The sequence below is a fragment of the Scyliorhinus canicula genome, chromosome 5 (genome assembly GCF_902713615.1).
Source record: "Scyliorhinus canicula chromosome 5, sScyCan1.1, whole genome shotgun sequence".
In the NCBI taxonomy this organism is placed as follows: Eukaryota; Metazoa; Chordata; class Chondrichthyes; order Carcharhiniformes; family Scyliorhinidae; genus Scyliorhinus; species Scyliorhinus canicula.
In genome coordinates this window covers 96,737,328-96,763,235 of record NC_052150.1, presented here as the reverse complement: position 1 = coordinate 96,763,235, position 25,908 = coordinate 96,737,328, and the positions used below count along the sequence as shown (strand labels likewise).

Below are 25,908 nucleotides of genomic sequence, written 5' to 3'. Positions count from 1 at the left end.
ACAAACTTCAGAGCCTCTGAAAGAGCCATTGTCCACTTAAACTGGAATACCACACCTGAAAAGCAACCACAATATGCTCACCCCTCACTGTCTTTAACTCACTAAGATCATCCAATAGATAGACTTTTATCCCTTCGAGCCCCCAATTTGTTATGGGCCAGGTTTTGTGGAAGCATTGGAAAGGGTGCAGAGGAGATTTACCGGAATGTTGCCTGGGATGGAGGAAAGATCTTATTAGGGAAGGCTGAGGGACTTGAGGCTGGGTTCATTAGAGAGAAAAAGGTTAAGAGGTGACTTAATTGAGGCATACAAGATGATCAGAGGATTAGATAGGATGGACAGTGAGAGCCTTTTTCCTCGGATGGTGATGTCTAGCACGAGGGGATATAGCTTTAAATTGAGGGGAGATAGATATAGGACAGATGTCAGAGGTAGGTTCTTTACTCAGAGAGTAGTAAGGGCGTGGAATGCCCTGCCTGCAACAGTAATGGACTCGCCAACACTAAACACGTTCAAATGGTCATTGGATAGGCATATGGATGATGAGGGAATAGTGTAGATGGGCTTTAGAGTGGTTTCACAGGTTGGCGCAACATTGAGGGCCGAAGGGCCTGTACTGCGCTGTAATGTTCTCAGTTCTAGGGTTTATAGAATCCCAAAGTGTATCATGGAGTTCACCTGACCTACGACTTTTAATAGATTGTGATATGGGGAGCACACATCCCACTCTACAAGTGTGGTACAGCAGAAATGGAAAAGTATTTTTTAAAGCAAAACAATGTTTATTTTATGAACTCAAGTTAACCTTTTTAAAACATACAGTGAACATCTTAGCAACCATCAATTCAAATACAACCCCAAAGAATACAACACTAAGCAATTCTTACTTTCCTTCTAACATCCATAAGACTTAAAAACACCTCTTAACAGAAAGACATCAGGCTTAACTTCACTACTGAGAACAGTTACCACGTTGAAATCAGCAAATGGACACTCATAAGCTTGAATAAATTCACACACATCCTGCTGTGATTGCAGCTTCTCCAAAACTAAAAATGAAATCAAACCCACCCTGCAGCAAAAAGTCTAAAGCAAAAGTAAAAAGCTGACAGACAGCCCAGCTCCACCCACTCTCTGACATCACTGCAGTAATAAACACCCATTTCTTAAATGCACTCACTGCAGATATTTATATATACACCCATTTATAAACACCCATTTCTTGAAGGTACTCACACATGACAAAGGGTTAAACAGTATAACAGGTGGATACGAGCATTGGGAGTTGAAATTACCAATACGGCTCTGAGAGAGGTAATTCTCACAGAAGAATTTAAGAATTCCCTACCTTCTGTGATAAAAATCCACGTTGAAGGCCAAACGGTTATGACTGCTAGACAAGCAGCAATAATGGCTGACAATTATGAGCTGATCCATAAATTTAAACCTTTGTTCCGTCACCCCTGTAATTTTAAAAAGGATATGAGGTGGGAGAGTGAAAGGAAGGCAGGTAGCCACGGTAAGGAATGGATAGCTGGGAATATTCCGAGATCCCCTCTTCAGACAAGAAGAAAGGTACTGAGCGTGAAGATGAGACTCAAAGATCAAGGTGTTACCCTTGCCATAAAGTGGGACATGGTAGTTCAGCATGTTGGAAGTTGCGAAGAAAGCCTATGGGACTTTAAAAAAAAATCCAATTAAGGGGTAATTTATCATGGCCAATTAACATCATTGGGTTGTGGGGCTGAGACCCGCGGAGACACGGGGCAAATGTGAAAACCCACATGGACAGTGACCCGGGGCAGGAATCAAATCCAGGTCCTCAACACCACGAGACAGCAACGCTAACCATTGCGTCATCATGCCGCCCCTAGCCCATGGGACTTGAGGTTCATAAGGAGGACTCTGAAAAGGGAACTGAAGTGGAGAATACTACAGGGCAGACTGTAGCTCAAACTGGATTTAGGAAACCTGAGGTAAACACTGCTGTGGGAACAGGTGCGATGAATGAGTTGGTTGAGAGACATGCGGGGTTTTGTCTAAGAGGATGATCCATCCCATTTTCATCAACTGATGTAGCCAAACCCATTTCTATTTTAAGGGACACAGGTGCTATGCAAACTCTCTTACTGGACAGGGATTTGGTTTTCCCTCCAAAGAGTTGAACAAATGCTGAGGTATTAGTGAATGGATAAGTGGAGATTATATCCCAGTTCCACTGTAGAAAGTACAATTGGAGTGTGATTTGTCAGGTCCAGCAGTTGTCAAATTGTTTCAGCAGTTATCAGTGGACGGAGTAGACTTACTTTTGGGGAATGTTTTGGCAGGAATGAGGGTTGTAGCTTCATCCATAATTACAGAGAGGCCAAGAGAAGATAACGAGACAGAACAGTTACAGGAACAATTTCCAGATATTTTTCCGTTTGTGTGGTGACCAGGGAAATAGCTAAATAATGTTCACCACCAGAGATTAAAGTCATGCCACAATCAGATGGTAGAGTAGCTGAAACTATCCTTGAGAATGAGCATAACTCCAAGGGAGTGTTTGGTAGGACTTCATTAATTGAGGCCCAGATCCAGAGATACATAGATTAGCAGTCAGCTCTCACATACATTGAAGCTGAGGGGATTCCAGAGTGCCGTTGCTTTAAGAACGGAGTGGAGACATCCTCATAGACCTGCAGATGAGGAATGGACAGTTGTTCATCTGATAGTGGTACCGTTCAAATATCACAGGGAAATGCTGCGGATAGCATGGGAGGTACCAAAGTAGGACAGGTGGGAATTCGAAAATCTCAAGCATCAGTCAACAGGTATTTTTCCTGGCCAGGAGAGCACCAGGGTGTAGTGCAATTCTGTAGAACCTGTCATACCTGTGAGGTAATAGGTAAACCACAACACGTGCTTAAATCCGCATCATTAATACCCATAACCAGTGTTTGTAGAACCACTTAGTTGGGTATTGGTAGATGCATAGGACTGTTGCCTAAAATTGAGGGCAGGCATCAGTACATTCTTAAAGGTCATGGATATGACCATCCGATTTCCAGAAGCTATACATTTGAGAACAATTACAGCTAAAGAAGTAGTGGAAACGTTGACGCAGTTTTTCACACACTGTGGCCCACCCTTAGAAGTACAATCTGACCAGGGTTCCAACTTCAGGTCTAAACCTTTCCAGGACATAATTGATAGTTTAAGTATCAAACAATTAAAATCATTCCCCATCGTCCACAAACTTAGGATGCTTTGGAGAGATATCATCAGACTCTCAAAACCATGATTAAGGCCTAATGCCATGAATATCCAAGAGATTGGGACAAGGGATTGGATTTTTTATTATTTCCACCACTGATTCTCCGGACTAATGTACTGGGTTTACCCAATTTGAATTTATGTATGGCCATGAAATATGGGGTCCAATAAGCTTAAAGAGAAGTTTCTAAAACCACCCGACAAATCCTCAATGTGGTATTACGTGTCCATATTTCTGGAAAGACTCTCAGGAGATTGTCAGGCTGCCCAAGACATTTAAACGTTACAGGAGCAAGAATGAAAATGGGGGCAGACAAACATGCTAGGTCCAGAATCTTCCAGGCTGGAGATGAGGTATTAGTATTGTTGATGTTGCAGGGTGAACCTCTGAAAGTGAAATTCAGTGACCCCTATAAGGTGATTCGGAGAGTGAGTAAAGGTAACTTACATTATCGATACTCCAGACCTGAGGAAGAAGGACTGATTATGCCATGTAAATATGTTAAAGAAATACCATTGTAGGCAAGAGGGTAGGAAGGTACGGTGTTACGTGGTATAAGTAGTGGAGGAAGACAGAAATAGGAAGATTGAGGTAGGAGAAGACTTCGACAGTTCACAGAATTACCTTTCTGGTGGTACGAATACAGACATCTTAGAGCAATTATAGGCCAGGTTTGCCTATTTAGGAGAACAACAACAAAAAGATCTAATAAAAATACTCAATAAAATATGAGCAGATTTGTGGGGATGCACCAAAGTGCACTCTGTTAACTAATCAAGATGTAGACGTAGCAAATTCTGAACCAATAAAGCATCATCCATCTCGACTAAACCACTGAGACTGGCTCGAAATCCGGGGCATGTTGGATATATTGCGGAAACGAGCAAAAACGGTGTGGTCCACAGACTGCCAAGCATAGTTTGACAAGTTGAGGGCTGTATTAATAAGCGAACCGGTGCTGGCTGCCACAGAGTTTTCCAGACCTTTTAAAACAGCCACGGATGCCAGCGACCTGGGGGTAGGGCCAGTGCTACTACAAGACGACAATGCAGGAATAGAGTGGCAGGTGAGATTTTATGTTAAAATCTAAGTCAAAGAAAGTTTTCAACCATTGAATTGGAAACTTTCGCCTTGCTACTAATCATTCAGCACTTTGAATTATCTGACATGACAATAAACAAAGATTAAATTATATGGACCATAATCCGCTTGCGTTTCTAGAAAAGTTTACAACCCGGAACACATGATTATTCCTTTGGATTTCATTATTATGACAGTTCAATGTTAAAATTGTAAGATCCCCAAAAAGGATAATGTGGTCTTGGATGCTTTGCCGTGGATTTAAGGGCTGACTAGATCCGAATGTAGGAACTGGGAAGGGAACCTATATAATGAGGATAGATGATGGATATGTGTTCGTGATGGGTGGCACGGTAGCACAGTGGTTAGCACTGTTTCTTCACAGCATCAGGGACCCAGGTTCAATTTCTGGCTTGGGTCACTGTCTGTGTGGAGTCTGCACGTTCTCCCCGTGACTGAGTGGCTTTCCTCCTGGTGCTCCGGTTTCCTCCCACAAGTCCTAAAAGACGTGCTTGTTAGGTGAATTGAACATTCTTCCTCTGTGTACCTGAACAGGCGCCAGAATGTGGCGACTAGGGGTTTTTGCACTAACTTCATTGCAGTGTTAATGTAAGCCTACTTGTGATAATAAAAATTATTATTTCTGTCTTGCATACCTCATAATGAAGCGTCCGTGCCCTGACGTTCCATTCCTTTGAGTGAGGGAGGTATCTCATGGCCCTTCCTGTTGATTTCCTTATTTCCCATTTCTTTTACGTTGATGTTATCATTTTGATCCATGGATAATTAATGGGCATATACCTTTAAGTCGTGCAGAGGAAGTGAATGGAAGGAAAGGCCTGCTAGTGATTCCTCCGAGATTGAGTGACTGAGCCCTCGCTCCGGCCCTGTGTTGAACTTATCTGTGTCCTCCACATCCTCTTTGATAAACCCTGAGCAGTGAAGAGCCTGAAGAACCATGGCTGCCTGAGCACTCGCCTCTGATATCCCCCCTCTGAAATGAGGCTGCCAGGTTCACACTTTTGTAGATCTGTTGTAAATGACGCCTGCATGACATCACGCCAACTCCCAGTGAATATTCCGTGAAGGGGGGAAGATCTGGAGACAGTGCTTGCTAATGACATGCTAATGTATTAAAATGTGGTTCCCGAGCATCTGTGGAGCGATTAACACTACTCCACCAGAGAGTCGGGGGTGAAAATACCAAAATCAAATCACACCAGAGAGAATTGCATTTTTTGATTCTCTCTGGATTTTGAGCCTGTGTCGAGTTTCTCACAGGCATAAAGTGCGGGCTCAAAATCATAGAACATACAGTGCAGAAGGAGGCCATTCAGCCCATTGAGCCTGCAGTGACCCACTTAAGCCCTCACTTCCACCCTACCCCCGTAACCCAATAACCCCTCCTAACATTTTTGGTCACTAAGGGCAATTTATCATAGCCAGTCCACCTAACCTACAGTCTTTGGACTGTGGGAGGAAACCCACGCAGACACGGGGAGAACGTGCAGACTCCTCACAGACAGCGACCCAGCGGGGAAATCGAACCTGGGACCCTGGTGCTGTGAATCCACAGTGCTATCCACTTGTAATACCGTGCTGCTCCCTCAGGCCCCCTAGGATTCTCTGTGATTAGGCAACTCACACAGCTAATCAAAAAAATATGTTTCATTGGTTTGCCTGTTATCAATACAACCTATAGGATGAGTACACACCCAGAATTGTTTATTCAGCCACGCTTTAATTATTTTCATGTTTCCAGTTTGGAGCTGTGGTGACTGAGTAGAATTAGCAAGGGACATGCAGTTCGACACCAAAGTACAATTATTTCACAAACTGATAATCTCACTGAAGCTTAATCAGAACCAAATTGTCAGGTGTAAACAGTTAAATGCAATTGAATACATTTCTGTGCTGCATTTTCAAATAATCACTTTCTGTTCATACTTATTGTAATAATCCACAGGAGGCAGGAGTCCCGTCACCACACCAATATTTATTGCCAATAATTATATACAAGAGCAGCTCCAAACAGTGCTGCTAGCATTCCAGTCACAAAGCCTACACAGGTGCTTATATGGGCCCCCTCAATGAGCTATCATTGAGGGAGCTCATACTCCAATTGGACAACCAATAATGCTAATTGGAGGTCATTACACCCCTCCCACCCCAAGGTCTGAGGAATTCCTGCCAGCTGGCATTCCTCTGAGCTTCTTCCTGCTCCTCATGTCCTGGTCTGTCACCTCTGTGTCGTCCGCCGGGTCGTTCTCCGACGTGGGCGGGGTGTACCTTATAGGTGCCCGTCTTTTTCTTGACGACCTCCTTAGAAGTTGTTCTTCCTCCTCCTCGGGGAGGGGTGTCGCGGCGGCCTCGTCGAGTGTGTCCATCTCCAACTCTGACGACTGGATAACGGGGTCTGGAGAAATTGCTCGGGGCAGGGGTATCTTTTCTGTCTGGGCTATCCCAGCTTGAGGCGGTCCTGCTTCCCCTGCCTCCAGGTGTGGATCCGCTGCCCTTATTTGGTCTAGGTGTTTGGCCCTGTTTGGGACTCTACCGTGCCTTTGACCCAAGTTGGTCCATTCCCATAATTCTTGACCCAAACCATTGCCCCCACCTGGAAATGTCTCTGCTGCCGACTATTATCATGCCCCCTGCGTTGGGCCTCCTGTTGTTTCTCCACTTTCCCCGTTAAATTTGGGAATAGGAGACTCAACCTCGTTTGTAGCCGCCTTCCCATTAAGAGTTCAGCTGGCGGTATGCCCGTTGTGGAATGCGGTGTGGTCCTGTAATCAAACAGCCAGCGGGAGAGCTTTGTGTCCACAGACGCTGCCGGCTGCTTCTTGAGTCCCGCTTTTAGTGTCTGGACCGCTCTCTCTGCCAGGCAGATGTTTTGATGTGGCAGACTCGGGTTTTCTTTTAGGAATTTTCCAAATTCCCCACTTGTGAATGCCGTTCCGTTGCCCGACACCAATACCTCCGGAAGTCCATGTGTTGCAAACGAGGCCCTGAGCTTTTCAATTGTCGATGCTGTGCTTGCCGTGTTTACCTGGTGGACGTCCAACCATTTGGAGTGGGCGCCCACTATCACCAAAAACATTGAGCCCATGAAAGGGCCGGCGTGGTCAATATGCAGGCAGGTCCACGGTCTGCCTGGCCATTCCCACGGGTGCAATGGCGCAGCTGATGGCACTCTTTGCCCCTGTTGGCACTCCTGGCACCGACGTACCAAGGCTGCTATGTCTGTGTCCAATCCTGGCCACCAAATGTAGCTTCAAGCTAGCATCTTCATTTTAGACACAACTGGGTGTCAGTGATGTAACTCAGTTAAGATTGCCTGACGGCCCCGAGCTGGGACTATTACCCGGGCTCCCCATAATAGGATATCGTCTTCTACGGTTATTTGGTCCCTTCTGCTCCAGTATGGGTGCATCTGGGGCTCCACTGGTCTTTCCAGTTCCCGTTAGCAGTAAATGCTTCATCTTGGCTAAAACTGGGTCTTTTTGCGTCCACAACCGAATATGTTGTGCGTCCACTGGTAGGGTGTCCAAAAATTTAGAGTCATTACTGTCTCCTCTACTTTCGGTATTAGCGGCGGGGTGTCCGGGAGGGGAAGTCTGCTCAAAGCATCTGCATTTGCCACTCGCTTTCCTGGTCTGTGCTCCAGAACGTAGCTATACGCCGCCAGGAGCAACACCCAGTGTTGGATTCTAGCTGATGTGATCGGGGGTATTGACTTGTCTTTTTTTAATAACCCTAATAACGGCTTATGGTCCGTCACTATGGTGAATTTCCGCCCGTACAGATACTGGTGAAATCTTTTTACTGCAGATATCACCGCCAGTCCTTCCTTCTTGATTTGGGCATAATTCCTCTCCGCCATCGCCAAGGTCCTCGAAGCATAGGCTATTGGCCGTTCTTCCCCATTCCTTCCTCTATGGGCTAAGACGGCTCCTACCCCATAAGGGGATGCGTCACAAGTGACCACCAACTCCTTCCTTGGGTCATAATGCTCTAGGACATTTTAGGATGACAGCTGTTCCTTAATGTCCCTAAATGCTCGGTTTTGGCGGCGGACCATTTCCATTCTTGCCCCCTTTTTAGTAGCCTAGAAATGATCGTAGCTCCTGGACCGTGGTGGGAGCTGGGGCTTCTTTTATTGCCCTTACTCTGTCTTCCAATGGGTGTAAGCCCGACTCGTCTACTTTATATCCTAGGTACGTCACTTGTAGGGCCAGAAAAACACATTTTTCTCTTTTAAGCCGTACGCCTGCCTTTGTGAAACGCCTGAGCACTTCCTCCAGGTTCCTCAAGTGTTCCCTGTTTGTCCTACCCGTGATTAAGACATCGTCCAAATAAATCACCACCTGCGGTAGTCCCTGCAGAATATTTTCCATCGTACGCTGGAATATAGCGCAGGCTGATGACACTCCGAAAGGTAGCCCACTGTAACGAAACAGGCTCTTCAGGGTGTTGATCGTAGCGAACTTCTGGGAGTCCTTGTCCAGTTTTAACTGCAGGTAGGCCTGGCTCATGTCCAGTTTCGTGAACAAAAGCCCACCTGCCATTTTGGCATATAGGTCGTCTATTTTCAGGATCGGGTATTTGTCCAGCAGTGCGTATTTGTTTACCGTCTGTTTGAAATCTCCACAGAGACGTATCGAGCCGTCTGGCTTCAAAATTGGTACCACCGGTGCTGCCCATTCCGAGAACTGTACTGGTCTGATAATGCCGTCGCGCCGTAACCCTTCTATTTAGACCGCTACTTTCTTCCTTAACTCGAAAGGTATCGGCCTGGCCTTACAAAATTTCGGAAGGACTTCTGGGTCCATGTGCAAAGTTGCTTTGGCGCCTATGATTTCCCCCCGGTAGCATGGTGGTTAGCATAAATGCTTCACAGCTCCAGGGTCCCAGGTTCGGTTCCCGGCTGGGTCACTGTCTGTGCGGAGTCTGCACGTCCTCCCCGTGTGTGCGTGGGTTTCCTCCGGGTGCTCCGGTTTCCTCCCACAGTCCAAAGATGTGCGGGTTAGGTGGATTGGCCATGCTAAATTGCCCGTAGTGTCCTAAAAAAGTAAGCTTAAGGGAGAGGGTTGTTGGGTTACGGGTATAGGGTGGATATGTGGGTTTGAGTAGGGTGATCATTGCTCGGCACAACATCGAGGGCCGAAGGGCCTGTTCTGTGCTGTACTGTTCTATGTTCTTGGAAGACCTTCGGGTATTTTTGGAGTACTCCACTCAACTGCCCGCTTCCACTCTGGAAAATCTTCATCCAATCTAATTTTAGGTCTTTCAGCCAGTTCCGTCCAATTAAGCTCGGTCCGGAGCCCTCAACTATCGTCAACAGTAATCTGAGCAATTGTTTCTCATATTCCACGGGTACATGAGTCGTGCCTAGAACTTCCAGGGGTTCCATCATGTAGGTTTTAAGTTTCATCGATGTTTTTGTTAGGGTTAGTGGCTGGAGTCCATCTTTGATTTTTCTAAATGCTGCCACTCCCATTACTGATACGGCCACCCCCGTGTCTATTTCCATTATTGTCGGCCAACCGTTCACCCGTGGGGTAATCTTAATAGGTTCTGCTTTCTTCATCGCAATATTATATAATTGTTCCCCTTCGGAGGAGGATGGGGCGTCTAGGTTGTATACTTCCCTGCGTCCCCACCTGCTATTCCTCTTTTGCCACCTCCTTCTAGGGTTTCTGTCGTTGTTACCCCACTCTGTCTGGTGCCAGAAACGGTCCTTCTCTGTTGGGGGAGCCTCAGCCGGTACTTCCCTCTGTCTCCAGTTAGTCCTAGCAGACTTGGGGGCAGTTCTGGGGTTTTCCTTTGGCCCTCTATTCCTCAGGCTTTTCCTAAGAGCGGCTATCTGGTAGCAGGACCCGTTGTGGTAGTCCCTCTCACAGGCGTGCCCTGTAGTTCCTGCGCCCCACTTGCTGCCTTTTCCAGAGACAGTGCGAGCTGTAACGCCTGCCTGCAGTCTAGCTGCGTTTCCGCCAACAGGCGCTTCTGTATTGTGAGGTTGTTTATACCACACACTAACTGGTCCCGAAGTATTTCATTTAGCGTCAGGCCGAACTCACATTTTTCCGCCAGCCTTCTCAGTTCGGTCAAGAAATTTGTGACCGACTCACTGCCTTCCCTCTTCGCTGTGTAGAATCTGTACCTACGCAAAATGAGGGGGGGATTTGGGTCGTAGTGCTCTTTCATCAATTCCGTTAATTCTTGAAAAGAGTTCGTTTCTGGCGCATCGGGATAAGTCAGACTACGTATAATGGCGAAAGCTGAGGGTCCGCACGCCGACAGCAGGATAACCCGTCTCCTTTCGTCCGTAATTATATAATTGGCCCAGAAGAAGTAACACATTCTCTCCACATACTGGGACCAGTCCTCAATAGTCGGGTTGAATGCATCTAACCTCCCAAAAAACGGCATTTTTGAAATAGCAAGGCTTACCCTCCGAGTGCGGCAGCTGGTCTCCGCAAAGTTCTTTGTTTACCTCGTCACCACTGTAATAATCCACAAGAGGCAGGAGTCCCGTCACCACACCAATATTTATTGCCAATAATTATATACAAGAGCAGCTCCAAACAGTGCTGCTAGCATTCCAGTCAACTTAAGACTGGATCACAAAGCATACACAGGTGCTTATATGGCCCCCCTCAATGAGCTATCATTGAGGGAGCTCATACTCCAATTGGCCAAACAATAATGCTAATTGGAGGTCATTACACTTATCCTATAGTTTTGGATTAATTAATGCCCAATCTGATAGTTTCCTAATAAAAGCAAATTACTGTGGATGCTGGAATCTGAAACGAAAGAGAAAATGCTGGAAAATCGCAGCAGGTCTGGCAGCATCTGCAGGGAGAGAAAAGAGCTAATGTTTTGAGTCCGATGACTCTTTGTCAAGCTTTGACAAAGAGTCATCAGACTCGAAACGTTCGCTCCTTTCTCTTCCTACAAATGCTGCCAGACCTGCTGAGGTTTTCCAGAATTTTCTCTGATAGTTTCCTATTTTTATATTTAGCATTTCTACCCAAAATCGCAACTTCATCAACTTTCCATTTGTCACAAAATAAATTATAATCATGAATCGGTTAGAGTTTTTTTTAGATTAATGTGCAATTTTGCACTTGTGCTCCCATTGCCACGGTTATAAAGCTACAAAAACAATAATTCAAGCAGTACCCCCCCCCCCCCCCCCCCCCCCCCCCCCCCCCCCCCAACCACCACCACTACCTTCTCAGGCTAATTAGGAATTGGAAATAAATGTTTGAAAAAAACTATTCAAAAATTGCTTACATTCTGGGAACAAATTTTGAAAAATTTACAAATGCATTTTGTTATTTCTGCTAGGTGTACTGTGATGTGGAACCTAAGCGACAGGCTTTAACCCAAGCAAATGTTGAGTTGGCAACAGCCACTGAAAAATTGGAAGCCATCAGGAAAAAACTTTCAGTAAGTACTTCAGAAAAACATACTCAAGTGACATAAGTAATCTGTTGAACAAACAAAAACAAGACTTAATCAATCAAACCCATGTTCAGTTTGCAGTATTCAGGACCAAAACTCATTCCGATTTGTAAGAGAGACAACTAATCAGAGATAAAAGCTTCAAAAGGATAATACCCTTCCATGTCCCTTGAGAGTGAAGAGAATGGGAAGAGGTGGGTGGTGCATTGGAGGAGGAAGAGATTGGGATAGATTGGGAAGAAGCTAGGAACGAAATTCAGATGGGACAAACCTGATAACAAAGAAGAACAAAGAAAAAATACAGCGCAGGAACAGGCCCTTTTGGCCCTCCAAGCCCGTGCTGACCATGCTGCCTGACTAAACTACAATCTTCTACACTTCCTGGGTCCGTATCTCTCTATTCCCATCCTATTCTTGTATTTATCAAGATGCCCCCTATCGTCCCTGCTTCCACCACCTCCTCCAGCAGCGGGTTCGAGGCACCCACTACCCTCTGTGTAAAAAAACTTGCCTCGTACATCTACTCTAAACCTTGCCCCTCGCACCTTAAACCTATGCCCCCTAGTAATTGACCCCTCTACCCTGGGGAAAAGCCTCTGACGATCCACTCTGTCTGTGCCCCTCATAATTTTGTTGACTGACACAAGGAGAAGTGAGAGCTCCACTAAAGGGGCAGAAAGGCCACAAAAATCACATTAAATCTTTCACTTACGGCTTTGCCTGAGTTCAAGATCTGGGAAGACGGCAGCAAAATATATATTTTTTGTTTCCTAAGATGGGGCTTTGACGAAGCTTTCCTGCTACCACCGAGACTTCCTCTAGTGCTGAGGTTTTCTGCCCATTGTTTGAATCGATTTACTATCGTGGCCTGTGTGTGTACAGTTTCCCAAATGGTAATCCCAGAAGGCAAGCATGCGACTGGAAAATATAGCTACATCTTATTAGATGATATGCATAGGGATGACTTTGAATGTTACTGCAAAACTCGAGTTGAATCGCTCGAGAGGTATAGTACTAACAGAAAATCCGACTGTGGACAATCTTTTGATTACTTTTAAATACGAGCAAGTGTTGGCAAAAGAAAAGTGTGTGTGTGTTAAGGGTAGTATTGAGGGACAATGATCCTGAATCTACAGTTAGTAATACCAATGAAACATTGAGCATGTCTGTTGATTATCTAAGGAATGTATCCGTAGGTATAATTATGATACATTTTCACAGTGTGTAATCTCTACAGATAATCACAGCTTTTCAGTTTTACCATTAAAGCCTTGGTGACTAAATTAGGTCAGGTACTGCTGAGTCATAGATGTTTTCTTCTTTATGTAACTTGAGAGTCTAATTAACAGAAAGTAATTTTGACTTTTACATTTCGGGGTTGATTTTCCTTTTGACTGCAAAGGAAATGGAATGAGATCTACACCCACTACTTGCCTCTAACTATGACCTATTTCCTGAGCTCAATGTCTTTTACACTTTGAGAACGGACACTGGGTTACCTTACAACAGCAGTGTCAACTAAAGGGGGAAATAGTTTAGAAACACGTCACATTTTTATAAAACTCCCGTTTTGATTCAACCTTCATGAAAGCAAAATAGCACTTACATTTATCCACTCCCGCACCAAACCCATGACCGATGTGATTGCCAGGCTGAAAAGCTGAAACTGCTTCTTGCCAGTAAAATAGAGTTTCCCGCAGCAATATAATGCTAATCTTTTTGAAATTGAACAGAAATGAATGTCAGTATTCGTCAACTTACTCTGAGAAAATTAAAGTGGTAGAAATTAAAGTGGTAAAGAGGTAGAAATCGAGGGAAGTGGGGGGAGGGGGGGTGGGGGGGGGGGGGTGCTAGGCTATTGCCTTACAGTTAGGGGTGCGCAGAACAGGATCAGGATGGAATTGTTATATGTACCATGTTTATGTTGCTGTTATCAGTATTATTATAAAAACTACAAATACCCTAATAAAATGTTTTTATTTTTTTATTTTACATCAGTAGATGATTGCATCTCATAATCATGTTATATGCACATGTAGCTGCATTTCTCTTATCAATGTTGAATGAATAGACAATCTTTTGACAAGTTAGTTTGTAATTGAAGGTGATGGATCAAGCCATTTAAGCAGTTCACCTCTTGGACCCCCTATTGTGCTTTCAAAAGCACACACTTTGTTGAACCAATTGCACACAACTTATTTGGTCTCTGAATTTATGTTTTTTTCTTCGAGAAATACCGGGCGCGATTCTCCGCCCCCCACGACGGGTCGGAGAATAGCGGGAGGGCCTTCCCGACATTTTTCCCGCCCTCCCGCGATTCTCCCCCCCCCCCCCCCCGCCCAACTCCCGACACGAATCGCTGCCGCCGTTTTTTACGGCCGGCAGCGATTCACAGCTGATAGATGGGCCGAAGTCCCAGCCCTTTACCCTGTTTTTACGAACGGCAAACACACCTGGTCTGGCCGTTCGTAAAAACGGCGGGAACAACTCGCTTTTTATAACCATGGCACCGATTGGCACGGCAGTACCACGGCCGTGCCAAGGGTGCCATGGGCCCACGATCGGTGGGCACCGATCGCGGGCAGCGGGCCCGATGCCCGCGCACTATTTCTCCTTCCGCCGCCCCGCAGTATCCATTCGCGGGGCGGCTGAGGGGCATCCCGGCCCGCGCATGCGCGGGTTTTGCGCAAATACGCGATGACGTCATCCGCGCATGCGCGGGTTGGAGTCTTCCAATCCGCGCATGCGCGGCTGACGTCATATGACGGGGACCAGAATCGGTTCCCGGTCGGGAAGGGGCGCGCTGGCGTCAAACCCGGTTTGACGCCAGCCTTACGATTTCTCCCGTTTTGGGAGAATCGCGCCCACCCTTTTTTACTTGGTGTTAACTCCTTGCATGCGGTTTTTATTAATACAAACTTCAAGTGAAAAATTCAGTGCAGAGAAAATGTCTTACTTTAAAGTACATTGGATTGGTTTTCCTTCCAAATGTTTTCTCCATTTGACTTTACCTCTGGTCTGAGTTAATTATCTTTTTTGCCTGCTCTCAACATTTGTGAAACACAGACAACACTACTGCTGTGCTGCACCAACATCAGTCTCTAGCCTGATCACTGCCAAATTGGTCTCTGACTCAGAAGAAACACTCCTACCCATGTACATGACCACTTGTCTTCATAGGTTTTCTCAGGGTCACCCAGCTAAGAGAGGTTTTAATTGATGTTTCTTAATTAGTTTGATATATTTTTCAGTTGGCTCCTCAGAAAAGGATTAAAGCAGTCAAAATCCCGAAGAGATCTACTCTCACATTAACAACTTATAATTGCAACAAGGCGTGCCACAATGGTCCCAAACCTTTTGAGAAGGATAAAGAGTTGAGAAGGAAAAACTTGGGAAGGCTGGGGAACTGACGTTCTGCCAGAATTAAAGGGAGGACCTTGTTATGAGTTTATTAAATTCCATTGTCCTCCAATAGCCAGACAAACTGGAAAAATAACAATTGGAGAGGGAAGGACGGAGATATCAGGCCATGTTGTTGGGGGTGGGGTGGGAGCAATGAGGGCCATGATTGGCAACGGTGAGGTTGAAGGCCTCTTTGGGGGTGAATGAGGCGAACACCTTCTTGAACTGGCAGCTCCTGTCTACTTTTTTCTGCTAGGTTTGCCGAGTCCTATGAAACTCAGTCACAACTGCCAATGTATTTAGAAAAAATTGTTTTCAAAAATCTTAATCATAAAATATAATTTCTTAGCATTTTTACAGTGTAATGTTTATAACAGACAATGAATTATATAATACACTTGCAGCCTTGTTATTTATGTGATGTAACAGCAGAACACTTGTCAGCTATCCTCAATCCCTTGGAGTTAAGCATAGCCACTTGTCACTATTTTTTCTCTCTGTAAATTGAGACAAATTGTAATTGTTTAATGAAGCACGGACAATTAGGATGACTACTGCATTACGTGAGAGATAAAACATTTACTCTATTTGCTTCTAATTTCTATTTACTTTGGCTTTATATTTGAACGTAAATTGCTGTAATTCATGAGATTGACGTCTTTGATTTAGCGCCACTCAATCAAATGAGGATATGAATATTTTTTCTCACTTCCTATATACTCCTGTTTAAGTCATCCCTCTCCTTCATCGTAATACATTTTTAAAAATTAAAAGAAAGATCAGATCTAAAGTCTTATCCTTAAATAGACATGAGTGCAGAGCTTTCAATTACTGCTTCAACAGCAAATCATCTACTTTCTGTAGGCGAGCACTTAATTTTCCGTTTTCTGTGTAGGATCTAGATACTAACCTATGCAAACTCACTGCCAGTTTTGAAAAAGCCACAGCAGAGAAACTACGATGTCAAGATGAAGTAAATCGAACCAACAGGACAATTGAACTAGCAAACCGACTTGTCAAGGGGCTTGAGGTAAGATTAGAAAATAGAATTTTTTGGAACATAAAAAGTAATTTAGTGCAAGCAAGTCTTAATTTTCAGTCACGTCTACCTCCTCCTCACATCCCTCAATCCCTTCTCTCCTAAAAAAAGATACAGTTGTCTTTTTATCGTCTGATTGTAGTCTACTCCAATAGCTTCCGTGACATGTTTACTATTAGGATGTGCACAACACTGGAAGGACAGTTATTTTTGCCATATCTAGTTCTCCTGAGGGCACTGAAAGCTAATCACATAAGCCCCAATCTTAACCAGGACCAGGAAATCAGGTGGGTGCGCTGCAAAGCAAACAACCTCAACATGGGCAGTGTGAAACTCGGCCTCATGAGTAGTGGCGCTGGTCAGCATCCTACCTTCAGTCATGATGTGGAGATGCCGGCGTTAGACTGGGGTGAGCACAGTAAGAAGTCTTACAATACCAGGTTAAAGTCCAACAGGTTTGTTTCAAACATGAGCTTTCGGAGCGCTGCTCCGAAATTCACCTGAATTTCGCCACTGATTCACCTGAGGAAGGAGCAGCGCTCCGAAAGCTCGTGTTTGAAACAAACCTGTTGGACTTTAACCTGGCGTTGTAAGACTTCTTACTGTCCTACCTTCAGTGGCTATGAAGCAGCAGTTGTCTGGTGGGAGTGTGTGGTAGGAGGTCACAAGCCTGCACCACAGGCAGGCTCACCAGCCTTAAGGAAATTCAGAGGGTGGGATGGGGAAGTGTTCAAATTTGCCTTGTGAAATCCAGAGGATTCTAGCTTTTCCTGTCCCAACAGTTAGTGAAGATACTTATCTGTTTGCACTTCCACTGGTGCTAGGTACTCTTCCCATTATCTTCACTTGTTAGGAAATCCGAAAACAAATTTCTGATCAGACACAGTTAAGATTGTAGTTTGTTTTCGAATGAAGACATGGGACCCTGATTGGCATATTAAAAGGACACAGTCGGCTTGAGAAAGATGACCCTGCCACTGTTCAGGAGGAAGTCTTACAACACCTGGTTAAAGTCCAACAAGTTTGTTTCGAATCACTAGCTTTTGGAGCACTGCTCCTTCCTCAGATTCACCTTTGGAGGAAGCAGTGCTCTGAAAGCTAGTGATTCGAAACAAGCCTGTTGGACTTTAACATGTTGTTGTAAGACTTCTTACTGTGCTCACCCCAGTCCTGGCATCTCCACATCATGGCTGTTCAGAAGAGCAGATGGTGATGGTTTCTGCCAGTTGCAAAGGTCTTATGGGTAGAGTAGGTATGGGCTGATCATTGTTTTCTCCGAAGGACATTATTGAGCCATCTCAGATTTTACAATAATCTGGTTACTTATGTGGTTATTTTCCTGCTGCAACTCATATATTATTACATTAATTGAATAAGAAATGGGAGCAGAGGTAGGTCAAAAGGCCCATTGAGCCTGGTCCGCCATTCAATATGACCGAGGCTGATCCTGGGCTTCAACTTTTTCGCTCCCGCCCCAAACCCCTTGATTCACTGAGAGAACAAGTATCTGTCTATCCTCAGCTTAAAATGGACGAAACAATCACAACCCTCTGAAGTAGAGAATTCTGGAGAATTTCAAAGATTTAAAACTCTTGAAAGAAGTCATTTCTCCTCATGTCAGTTGTAAATGATTAACCCCTTATCCTGAGACAGCGTGTCCGTGGTTTAGATTCCCAACGAGCTGAAATAATCTCTCAACATCCACTCAAGTCCTTTCAGAATCTTGTATGTTTCGATGAGATGAATGGATCAATTTGTTTATTGTCACCTGTACCCAGGTACAGTGAAAAATATGTTTCTGTGAAGAGCTCAAACAGATTATTTAGTATATGAAAATACATAATAGGGCAACACAAGGTACACAATGTAAATATATAGACAGGCATCGGGTGATGCATACAGGAGTGTAGTATTAATCAGGTCAGTCCACAAGAGGGTTGTTTTTGAGTCTGGTAACATCGGGGAAGGTTCTGTTTTTGAATCTGTGTGTGTTCTCAGACTCCTGTATCTCCTGCCCGGTGGAAGAAGTTGGAGGAGTAAGCCGGGTGGGAGGGGTCCTTGATTATGCTGCCCGCTTTCCCAAAGCAGTGGGAGGTGTAGATAGAGTCAGTAGATGGGAGGCAGGTTTGTGTGAGGGACTGGACTGTATTCACGACTCTCTGAAGTTTCTTGCGGCCCTGGGCCGAGCAGTTACCATACCAGGCTGTGATGCAGCCAGATAGGATGCTTTCTATGGTGCATCTGTAAAAGTTGGTAAGAGTCAGTGTGGACATGCCGAATTTCTTTAGTTTCTTGAGGAAGTATAGGCGCTGCTGTGCTTTCCTGGTGGTAGCGTCGACGTGAGTGGACCAGGACAGATTTTTGGTGATGTGCACCCCTAGGAATTTGAAACTGCTAACCATCTCCACCTCGGCCCAGTTGATGCTGACAGGAGTGTGTACAGTACTTTGCTTCCTGACGTCAATGACCAGCTCCTTAGTTTTGCTCACATTGAGGGAGATATTGTTGTCGTTGCACCACTCCGTTAGGTTCTCTATCTCCCTCCTGTATTCTGACTCGTCATTATTCAAGATCAGGCCCACTATGGTTGTATCTCCAGCAAACTTGTAGATGGCGTTGGAACCAAATTTTGCCATGCAGTTGTGTGTGTATAGGGAATATAGTAGGGGGCTAAGTATGCAGCCTTGCGGGACCCCATTATTGAGGACTATCGTGGAGGAGTTGTTGTTGTTCATTCTTTATGATTGTGGTCTGTGGGTCAGAAAGTCGAGGATCCAGTTGCAGAGTGAGGAACCAAGTCCTAGGTTTTGGAGCTTTGATATGAACTTGGCTGGGATTATGATGTTGAAGGCGGCGCTGTAGTCAGTAAATAGGAGTCTTTTTTGAAAAGAAATTTGGAGTACCCAACTATTTTCTTTCCAATTAAGGGGAAATTTAACGTGACCAATTCACCTAAACTGCACATCTTTGGGTTGTGGGGGTGAAACCCACACAGACATGGGGAGAATGTGCAAACTCCTCACGGACAGTGACCCAGGGCCGGGATTCGGATCCGGGTCCTCAGTGCCGCAGTCCCAGCGCTAACCACTGCACCATGTGCCACCCCAATAAATAGGAGTCTGGGGCGGCATTCTTCCCTACCCGGTGTGATGGAGGGTCCCGGAGTAGGGGAGTGGCGCCAACCACTCAGGGGTCGGGCCTCCCCAAAGGTGGGGAATTCTCCCCACCTTTGGGGGCCAGCCCCGCGCCGGAGCGGTTGCCACCAGAAGACCGGCACAAAAAACCGGCGCCCCCGGCAGCGGGGCTGGCCGAAAGGCTTTCGCCGGTCCGCACATGCGCCGGCAGTGACGTCAGCGGCAGCTGGCCGCTGACGTCACTACCGGCGCATGCGCGATGTGGGGTTCTCTTCCGCTTCCGCCATGGCAGAGGCCGTGGCGGCGCGGAAGGAGAAAGAGTGCAGCCAGGGCACTGGCCCGGAGTCTGAGCGGGGGGCCCCGATCGCGGGCCAGGCCACCGTGGGGGCACCCCCCTGGGTTCTATCGCCCCCCGTCCCCCCAGGACCCCAGGGGCCTGCTCGCGCCGCTGAGCCCGCCTTTCCAGAGGTGGTTTAAACCTCGGCGGCGGGAGAGGCCTCCCAGCGGCGGGACTTCGGCCCATCCGGGCGGGAGAATCACCGCAGGGGCCTCTCCGATCAGAGTGGCGAGATTCCTGCCCCCGCCACTTCTCGGGTGGCGGAGAATCTCTGCCACAGCGGGGGCGGGATTTTAGGCGCCCCCAGGCGATTCTCCGACCCTGCTGGGGGTCGGAGAATTTCGCCCCTGATGTGGGAGTCCTTCTTTTCAAGTTGCTCTAGGGATGAGTGTAGGGCCAGGCAGATGGTGTCTGCTGTGGACCGGTTGCGGCGGTATGCGAATGGTAGTGGATCTAGGCTTTCTGGGAGTATGGAGTTGATGCCCTTCATGACCAACCTCTCGAAGCACTTCATTACGACTGAAGTCAGGGCCACCGGATGGTCGTCATTGAGGCACATTGCCTGGTTCTTCTTTGGCACCAGTATGGTCTTCTTGAAGCAGGTGGGGACCTCGGAGCCTAGAAAGGACGGTTGAAGATGTCCGCGAACACGATCGCCTCTCATTTTTCTAAACTCCAGAGAATATCAATCCAATCTACTCGGTTTCTAATCATCGGTCAGCCCTCCCATCCTAGGGACCAACCTATTGAATGTTTACTGTGCTGCCTCTAATGCAAGTATATCTTTACTTAAATATGGAAACCAATACTGCACATAATACTCTAGGTGTGGGTTCAGAAAAATGCTGTATAATTGTAGAAAGACTTCTTTATTACTGCTGTTCAATTTCTTTGCAATAATGGTGAAAATGCAAGTTGCGTCCCTAATTATCTCTCCTTCCTGGGGCCTCGGAGCCAGGCTGTCCTACCCGGACCCTCACAGCCAGGCTCACCTTCTCGGGGCCTCGCACCCAGCCTCTCCTTCTCGGAGCCTCGCTACCATTCTCTCCTTCCCAGGGCCTAGCATCCAGGCTCTACTACCCGGGGCCTCGCAGCCAGGCTCTCCTACCCAGGACCTCACAGCCAGGCTCTCCTTCCCGGGGCCTCGCACCCAGCCTCTCCTTCTCGGGGCCTCGCAGCCAGGCTCTTCTTCTCGGGGCCTCGCACCCAGCCTCTCCTTCTCGGGGCCTCGCAACCATTCTCTCCTTCCCAGGGCCTAGCATCCAGGCTCTACTACCCGGGGCCTCGCAGCCAGGCTCTCCTACCCAGGACCTCACAGCCAGGCTCTCCTTCCCGGGGCCTCGCAGCCAGGCTCTTCTTCTCGGGGCCTCGCACCCAGCCTCTCCTTGGGGTCTCGCAACCATCCTCTCCTTCCCAGGGCCTAGCATCCAGGCTCTAATACTCGGGGCCCTGCAGCCATGCTCTCCTTCCCGGAGCCTCGCACTCAGCCTCTCTTTCTCGGGGCCTCGCAGCCAGGCTCTCCTTCCTGGAGCCTCGCAGCCAGGCTCTCCATCCCGCGTCCTCGCAGCCAGCTTCTCCTACCCGGGGCCTCGCAGCCAAGCTCTCCTTCCTGGGGCCTCGTTGCCAGCCTCCCCAACCCGGGCCTCGCAGCCAGGCTCTCCTTTCCGGGGCCTTGCAGCCAGCCTCCCCTTCCCTGGGCCTAGCAGCGAGGCTCTCCTTCCCGGGCATCGCAGCCAGGCCCTCCTTCCCTGGGCCTCGCAGCCAGTCTCTCCTTCCCTGGGCCTCGCAGCCGGGCTCTCCTTCCCGGGACCTAGCAGCCAGGCTCTCCTTTCAGGGGCCTAGCAGCCAGGCCCTCCCTCCCTGGGCCTCGCAGCCAGGCTCTCCTTCCCTGGGCCTCGCAGCTGGGCTCTCGTTCCCGGGGCCTAGCAGTCGGGATCTCCTTCCCTGGACTTCGCAGCCGGGCTCTCCTTACCGTTGCCTAGCAGCCGTGCTCTACTTCTTGGGGCATCGCAGCCCGGCTCTCCTTCCCGGGGCCTCACAGCCAGGCTCTCCTTCCCTGGGCCTCAAAGCCAGGCTCTCCTTCCCTGGGCCTCGCAGCCAGGCTCTTCTTCTCCGGGCCTCGGAAAACAGCCTCTCGTTCCCGGGGCCTCGCAGCCAGGCTCTCCTTCCTGGGGCCTCATTGCCAGCCTACCCAACGCGGGGCCTCGCAGCCAGTCTCCCCAACCCGGGCCTCGCAGCCAGGCTCTCCTTTCCGGGGCCTCGCAGCCAGGCTCTTCTTCTCCAGGCCTCGCAAACAGCCTCTGGTTCCCGGGGCCTCGCACCCAGCCTCTCCTTCTCGGGGTCTCGCAACCATCCTCTCCTTCCCAGGGCCTAGCAGCCTGGCTCTCCTACCCGGGGCCTCGCAAACAGCCTCTCCTTCCCAGGGCCAGGCAGCCAGGCTCTCCTACCTGGGACTTTGCAGACAGGCTCTCCTACCCAGGGCCCAGCATCCAGGCTCTCCTTCCCGGGGTCTCGCAGCCAGGCTCTCCTTCCTGGGGCCTCGCAGCCAGGCTCTCCTTCCCGGGGCCTCGCAGCCAGGCTCTCCTTCCCAGGGCCCCCAGCACTCTCTTCCTATCCCACCACCTCGCCTGAAAGAAAACCTCTTTTTCCCCAGCAAACTTAATGCCACTTGTGTTTTCCCACTACGTTTGCTGCTGATCGGCCTGTGATTGGGGGAGCATCACCTTGCAGAATCTGTCATCCCAATTAATCTGTTTGATTTGCATTTTGAAAACTGGCCACACAGATAAATTGGGGAGGCCAGAGGTGGTGGCCAGGTGTGGGAGCCAGCTGCGGCCCACGGGATGCACTTTGGACAAGCCTAATGCTATTCTTAACTTCCCGGCACCGGATGGGACTTTCCTGCTATGTTTTTGTCTTTTAATGCAATGTATTTTAGTTGAATATTTTGAATTGTTTATTTCATTGTTTCCCTTTGTTTAGTTATCTCCATACTTTTTAGTCTATTTACCCAATCAACCTTAGTTGTTTTTCTCCAGATATTGATGTAATTGGCTGTGTAATTCACAGCGTGTGATGAGAATTGGTAGCCCAATACTACAATTTGTAGGCTACAGTATCTTTTTTTGTTAAGTTATTCTACATATCTACCACTCTTTGCCTGACCCCCCTGCCTACTTTGAAATTGTTGTTGCTATTTCGGTATTTAAACTTTTCACAGTGTTGAGCAATTTATTTGTATCAATTCTGTGAATTCTTTGTGATAGCAAAAATATTATTTGGGCCCCGTCAACATGTTATCCATATGCGTGCTGTGAACTCCATTCCCTAGTCACCGATTCCACCCCCCTCCCTGGTCACTCTTTCAACCTGAAACGGACTGTTCGCAACATCCCTGTCCTATTTGACTGACCTGAGCTTTCAAAACCATATAATCATCGCTAATTTCTCCTATTTCCACCTCTGTAATATTGCTCGTCTCCACCCCTGTCTCAGCCCCGCAGCTGCTGAAACATCCATCATGCTTTCTTTGATCTCCAGACTTGGATGTTTGGTGTTCCGCTAATCAGCCTTGTATCCTGACTTGCTCCTAGTAACCCTTGAACTTGCTGACCCAGTCCACCAACAACTCAAATTATGATTCCCGAGATGGGGAATGTGACCCAGTACCAGACTGACCTTGATGTGATTCTGTGGGACATGTCCAGCTCTCAAACGGACATAGCCGAGGCGCTGCAGAGCATGTCCCAATCACTGAGGGGCATCACCGAGGGCGTCTGCTCGATGGTGCAGATTATGGGGAGCCGCCAGGGCTGGCAGAGCCAGATGATGCTGGGACCCGAACAAGCTGTCCTGTCCATCCCAAGGTGAACTCCAGGGTCCTATGGGCATCGACCAGGAGGAGGGGGCAATGGGTGCGAACCCCGATCCATCCCATAGAATGGCAGCAGTGGCCACCAGCCCTTCCGTGTTACGCCCCTCTGATGAGGCCACATCTCGAAGTCAGCACATGGGAAAGGGCGGCACGACTGTACATGTGCCACCGACAAGTGAGCCGGGGCCCTCCGGCCTCAAAGCCCCCACAGGACGCCCGCCGGGGCATCAAAGCCACAGGTTGAGATAGGCAGCTGGCTGCCTCCACCTCAGATGTGCATCCTGGGGAAACACCTGGACATTGTGGTGGAGCTAGGAAGGCAAAGCACGTTGAGGATTACTGGGGGAGGGGGTGGGGGTGAGGCACCATCGGGAGAGTAGGAAATTGTAAAACACCTTAAATACCCTTGTACACAAACAGTATGATGCATCTGTCACTTTCTTCAGCAATGCGGGCTGACTTACGATCCCTTGGCCCATCTCTCCAGGCATCTACCCATCCCCTTAGCCCCCACCCACCCTCTGGCTGTGGATGTGTCCCCGGAGCTGTGTCCCATCCCCTGGCTGTTCGGATGTTGGCTGTTGCTTCTGTGGTGTTGCCTACTACAGTGTTCATGCACAATGTCCAGGCACCAAGGTGTGATTGGGGTGCTAGGCAATGACTCCCACGTGGTTCGCCCACCCACAGGAATCCACTTGGGTTGTGTGAAGTGCTCACTGAACCACGATTGCCAATTCCCTATCAACAATAGCATTCAACCGCATGGCCAGAGGCCTTGGCAGTCGGTGGGCAGCCAGGCAGCGACAAGGGTTGCTCCTGGAACGGATAACCAATCCAGGGGTTGGCATGGTGGTGCCCCTCCTCCTATGATGGGCCACCCTGCGGAGGTTCCCCAAGCCAAGGTTCCCCCGCACCCAACCAAGCACTGGGGCGGATTGCGCAACACCCTTGTGAGCAAAGATGGCTACTCCCCTCCTCGGCTCCCCACAGAAGCCCTTCTGCCAGATTCACATTTTTCAAAAGGAGTACTTATCAGCGCCAGCGTGAATACTTGCTGGGGAGGCTGCTGACTGACAGGAGGCCGTTGGATATGGGGCGGCTTCCGTTAATTGTATGGAAATTGGGCTTAAGTGATGATAATTGGTTTCATGCCATGCTACGGCGAGATCCCGCTTTCACCTACAGGAGTGGGCCGGTTACATCGGCAATCGTTTGGCACCTTGGCACCCATACAGTGCTCCTGCCAGCTCGGCAGAGCCACCCGGGCACCTTAGCAGTGCTAGGGTGCCAGTGCCAAGGTGCTAGCTGGGCAGTGCCAAGGTGCCCATATTCCTGACAGAAGGCCAGTGGTCCACCCTGCATTTACCCTGGCCACCCAGGGGTATCCGATGGCCTGGGAGATGCCCAGGTGCCATTCCACCTGGTCCACGTTTGTGGGCCAGCACTGCAGCCTCCTTGGGGTGGCCGGAGAATCGATGGAGGCTAGTGGATAAGAGAAAGGTAGGTCGTAAGTCGGTTTAAGACCTACTTCCAGGAATGTCATTTGGTCCCAACCCTTTTGGGCGGCGTTCTGACTCCAACATCTCGCAGGACTTGGGTGAATCCTGCAAAGCGGTGAGGCTGTCAGGAGATCTGCTGGAGGCCTTTCCCATGATTCTCCAGCCTCTTTGTGCTTTCATTTGAGCCCAATGCGGCAAGAGAATCGCGCCCTTGATCTTGATGATTTTCATCTGGGGAGAGTTATTAATGTTTGTGGAACCAATGTTGACTTTCATCTTGAGTACACAGTAAGTCAGAAATGGGTCATTCTCTCTGTTTACAAGTCCCCAAAAGTCTTTGTCTCTTGGTCTAGCTTTCAGCTCTGTATCTTTTTGCTTGGTGGTGGTTGCCAAGTCTGATGCACTATCAATTACGAAGAGACAAGAGTAGAGAGTAATCGAGGCTTTATTAAGCAGAGATGTGTAACCTCCTGCAGCTGCTGCCGAAATGGCTGCAGCTCGGTGAGCCCACACATTTATACTCCGCCTACTGGGCGGAGCCAGCAGGCAGGGATCTACCCCTGTACCTGTAGTCCGGAGCTTTACCGTATTACACCTCATATGTGATATGTATACAACAGTGGTGACTACCACATTCACACCCTATTTAAAAAAAAAGAGTCCAGCGGGGGTGGTGGAAGATTTACATGCATATGTTAACATTTTAGGGAAAGTTCACAAATTAAGACGATCGGGTGCCTTGATGCTCCATGCTGAGCACCGCAATCCCGGTGGCGATGCAGGCGTCGGCTCGGTTGCCGGTGACTTCGGGAGCATG

The 25,908-nt window shown here is 48.1% G+C and overlaps 1 protein-coding gene across 2 annotated transcripts in view; it reads left to right on the top strand.

Moving 5' to 3' along the window:
* LOC119966149 (dynein heavy chain 11, axonemal-like) overlaps positions 1 to 25,908 on the top strand; it is a 622,669-nt gene that overhangs the window by 450,858 nt on the left and 145,903 nt on the right. For both annotated transcript variants that reach the window (XM_038797431.1, XM_038797432.1), the window contains 2 exons: positions 11,690 to 11,791; positions 16,104 to 16,238. In XM_038797431.1, the coding sequence (XP_038653359.1) occupies positions 11,690 to 11,791; positions 16,104 to 16,238 (237 nt within the window). The remainder of the gene's footprint in view (positions 1 to 11,689; positions 11,792 to 16,103; positions 16,239 to 25,908) is intronic.